Source organism: Cottoperca gobio, chromosome 12 (assembly GCF_900634415.1).
Source record: "Cottoperca gobio chromosome 12, fCotGob3.1, whole genome shotgun sequence".
NCBI lineage: Eukaryota > Metazoa > Chordata > Actinopteri > Perciformes > Bovichtidae > Cottoperca > Cottoperca gobio.
This window is the reverse complement of record NC_041366.1, coordinates 22202318-22206175: the sequence shown is the minus strand read 5'-3', so window position 1 is coordinate 22206175 and position 3858 is coordinate 22202318. Positions and strand designations below refer to the sequence as shown.

General features: G+C 44.2%; 1 protein-coding gene across 2 annotated transcripts in view; it reads left to right on the top strand.

Annotated features, from left to right (window-relative positions):
- The window catches only part of LOC115016914 (mucin-5AC), a 37215-nt gene extending 36428 nt beyond the window's left edge, over nt 1-787 (top strand). For both annotated transcript variants that reach the window (XM_029445020.1, XM_029445018.1), the window contains exon 4: nt 1-787. This exon is cut by the window's left edge and continues 172 nt beyond it. In XM_029445020.1, the coding sequence (XP_029300880.1) occupies nt 1-18 (18 nt within the window). In that variant the 3' untranslated portion in view covers nt 19-787.
- The last annotated feature ends 3071 nt before the right edge of the window (nt 788-3858 follow it).

The following is a 3858-nucleotide window of genomic DNA, read 5'->3' as shown; positions in this document are numbered from 1 at the left end:
TGCTTCTGGTTCCTCTGAGTGCTCCAGGATGGAGAACAAGACGTTCTGACACTGCAATACACTGCGTACCCGTGTTTAAAAAGAAAAACAGCCTCCAAATGATAAACTGTGTGTGGAACGAGCTGCAGAGTGAAAGCGCTAACGTGGAGCTGTGGGAGGAGAGCGGGTTACGCAGGTCACTGCTGGAGCCGGTGAGAACGGTTTGACTGGGGCGCACATGTTGTTACTGCTCTTAAAATGCCTCTTCAGCACTTACAGGTTTGATTCTGGCGCAGGGAAGTAAAAGTGCTGAAGGCAAATAAAAGCAGAAGTTCAGTCCACAATATGACTCACAGTTATGAAGCAATTAGAAGATATAAAGAGAATATATAGCGCGAGGAGCGGCGCAAGGGGCACCGTGCAAGAGGCAATACAGTGAGGAGGAGGGAGAATATTTATAAAGGATGAAATGTATAAAGTTTATAGGCAAAGAGAGAAAAGGACAGAGGAAGGATTCATCTTCATTAATGGACTAATGAGGGTCAGAACACCAGCTTTTATATCCACAGACATTTCAGAAGAATTATTATGACCTGTATTTAAAACTTTTAATATTCTGTAACTGATGGCAAACTGCTCCACATGTCACACACACACACACACACACACACACACACACACACACACACACACACACACACACACACACACACACACTCACACAACACGAGGGAGTTCTGCACATATCAGAGGTATTCTGCGTGGATGCTATATTTCAGATATGGATTACTGCTCTATAAAAGTATTTTACCACAGCTGCTTGTGTGTGTGTGTGTGTGTGTGTTCATTCAGCATGTTGTTTCCTGTATGTAAAGCAGCTATAACTGAAAACCACTTACATTTACTTTAAGTACTTTAATTGCATTTACATTTCCTGCCTTATACTCTACTACAATTATCTTAGAACTTTAAGGATCCACATTCAGATTAATAATGCAAAAGTATCAACAAATCATGTGTTTTTATAGGTTAACAATAAGATCCTGCAGCTGCATCAATAATCCTAATCCAACAATATAATATAAATTATTCTGAAAAGAGTACTTTTACATTTTTTGTACTTTAAATCCATTTTGATGCGAATGTATCAGAGTATATATATATATATATATATATATATATGTATATATATATACAGATACTCCTGCAGTCCAAAGAGTCACAAGATGCATGTTGATGAGTCGTAATGAGATCATTTGGGAATTCACAACATACTTGTTGTAATTTTTGGATATTTCTGTCATATTTGCTTCTTTTGTCCAATATTAGATGATTTCAGGTGGAACATTTGAAACCGTCTGACACTCACAGACCTCTGAAATGTGACGAGAGGCTCCAAGTGGAAAAAGCTTTCAGTCAAAGAGGCTGGAAAGAGTTTAATCTTTAACAATACATTGTATTTTATAAGCTCACCATGTGATTTAAATATAAAATGTTAATGTGAAAAGTCACTCGGAGCTACAGCTGTCAGATAGATGAAGTGGAGGGAAGTGTAAAACTAATTCACTCTGAAAGGTAGTGGAGGAGAAGTATAAAGTCGTACTCCGTTACTCTCCACCTCTGGATGTTTCTGAATGAATCCTTCGGGACACAAGGAGCCCGGTGAAGGACTGGATCTACACACATGTTGTACGTGTCTAAGACATCGCAGTGCGGAGAGCGGACTCCTCTCGGTGCTCAGATGGCGGCTCATGCAACCACTTTCCTGGACACTTCAGGCCAAGTCTCAGGAAATTAAGCCTCAGCTGTTTGATGGCTGTGAGAAGCCCCAAATATTACTACTTAGTAATTCATGACACACACAGGCTGCTTCGACGAGGCTCGGAGGTGCTAGGAGATCCTGTTCTCATTTATTACAAACTTGGGAAAGTGTTAGTTCTCAGTCTGTGTGTCTGCTTGTTTGTATAACTGCTGGCAGCTTTTACTCTGCAGTTAGAAACAGACTCTGTTTCACTTTCTGCTCGTTGGGAAGAGTTATTGGAGGGATGTGCATCTGTGTCAGGCACAGTCCACAATCCCTTATGTGCTGGACTTGTAACTGCCACTTTTTCCTGCTGGGCTCTCAAAACATGAGTGCACAAACATGCATATTTAGACACACACACACACACACACACACACACACACACACACACACACACACACACACACACACACACACACACACACACACACACACACACCAACCATAGCTTAAGGCCCCATATTTAACTCTGTGTCTTGCTGTGCTGCACTGAGGTGGAGAGGTGGAAAAGCTTCTGCTGCACGTACAACCGCTTGAAAATAACACATTTACACACACACACGGTCTCACAACCACACAATTCCACTTAACACACACACAAACACACACACACAATCGCACAGCTAACATATTGTTCTCAGACCAACACAATGCATTATCTCCCCCGCAGTTGTTCCTCTCTCCCTCGCAACCAGGCACACGCTGCCTTCCTCGTAGCTCTGTGTGTGCCGTGCAGTGCTGAGAGGAGTGTAGAGTTGTCAGTCATTAATCTGCTACAGCACAGCCTGTAATCCTGATGACAGAGCAGAGCGGGCTTACAGAGAGCAGAGAGGATCTGAGCCCAGCCTGGAGTGGGGAACAAAGGAGCCAGAGAAGACTGGCTTTGAATCCATAAAGAGAAAGGAAGTGTGTGTGTGTGTGTGTGTGTGTGTGTGTGTGTGTGTGTGTGTGTGTGTGTGTGTGTGTGTGTGTGTGTGTGTGTTGTGTGTGTGTGTGCAGGGATTCTGGGGTGAGGTAGGTAACTATTTTGTCAGCAATGCTGCAGTGCTATTCAAGAATGCTGGCACACACAAAGGAGGGGAAAGCTTTACATGGGAAGTTACACTGACACATCAGGTGAGGAGAGAGGAGAGAAGGAGAGAGGAGAGAGGAGAGAGGAGAGGAGAGAGAGGAGAGAGGAGAGAGGAGAGAGGAGAGAGGAGAGAGGAGAGAGCGAGATGAGGAGTGAGAGTGAGAGGGATGAGAGCTTTAGAGAGGATAGAGGAAGGACTTTTCTCTCTTTCTCTCTCTCGGCTTCTCTCTACTCTCCGTCTCTCTTCCTCTTCTATCTTCTTCTTCTCTTTCTCCTTCTCTTCTTCGAGGCGTCTCCCTTTCTCGTTCTCTCTACTTCACTTCTCTCTTCTCTCTTCTCTCTTCTCTGCTCTGTCCTGCTTTCTCTCGTTCTCCGCCTTTGCTTCGTCTCCTTTCTTCCTCTGCTTCTCTCTTTCTGCTGGCTTCTCTTTCTCTCTTGTTCTTCGTCCCTGTCTCTTTCTCTCTTCTCTCTTCGCTCTTCTCTCTTCTCTGCTTCTCTTCTCGTCTCTCTTCCTGCTCTTCTCGCATCTTCTCTCTTTCTCTCTTGCTCTTCTCTCTTTCTCGTTTCTTCTCTCCTCACTTCTCTCTTCGGGTTTCTCTCCTTCTCTCTGTTCTTCTCTTCCTTCTCTCTTGCTCTCGTCTCTCTTCCTGCTGTCTCTCTGCCTTCTCTCTTCTCTCCTTTCTTCCTTCTCTTCTCTCTCTTCTCCTCTGCTCTTCCTCTTCTCTCTTCCTCTCTTCTCCCTCTCTCTCTTCCTCTTCTCTCTTCTCTTCGTTCTCTCTTCTCTTCCGCTTCTCTCTTCTCTCTTTCTCTCTTTCCCTTTTCTCTCCTTCATCTGTTCTTCCTCTTCTTCTCTCTTCTCCTTCTTGCTCTCTTCTCGCCTTTCTCTCTTTCTCTCTTCCTCTTCTCTCTTCTCTCTTCGCTCTTCTCTTCCTCTTTCTCTCCCCTTCTCGTTCCTCTCTTCTCTCTCTCTCTGTCTCTTCTTCACTTCTCTCTCTTCTCTCTC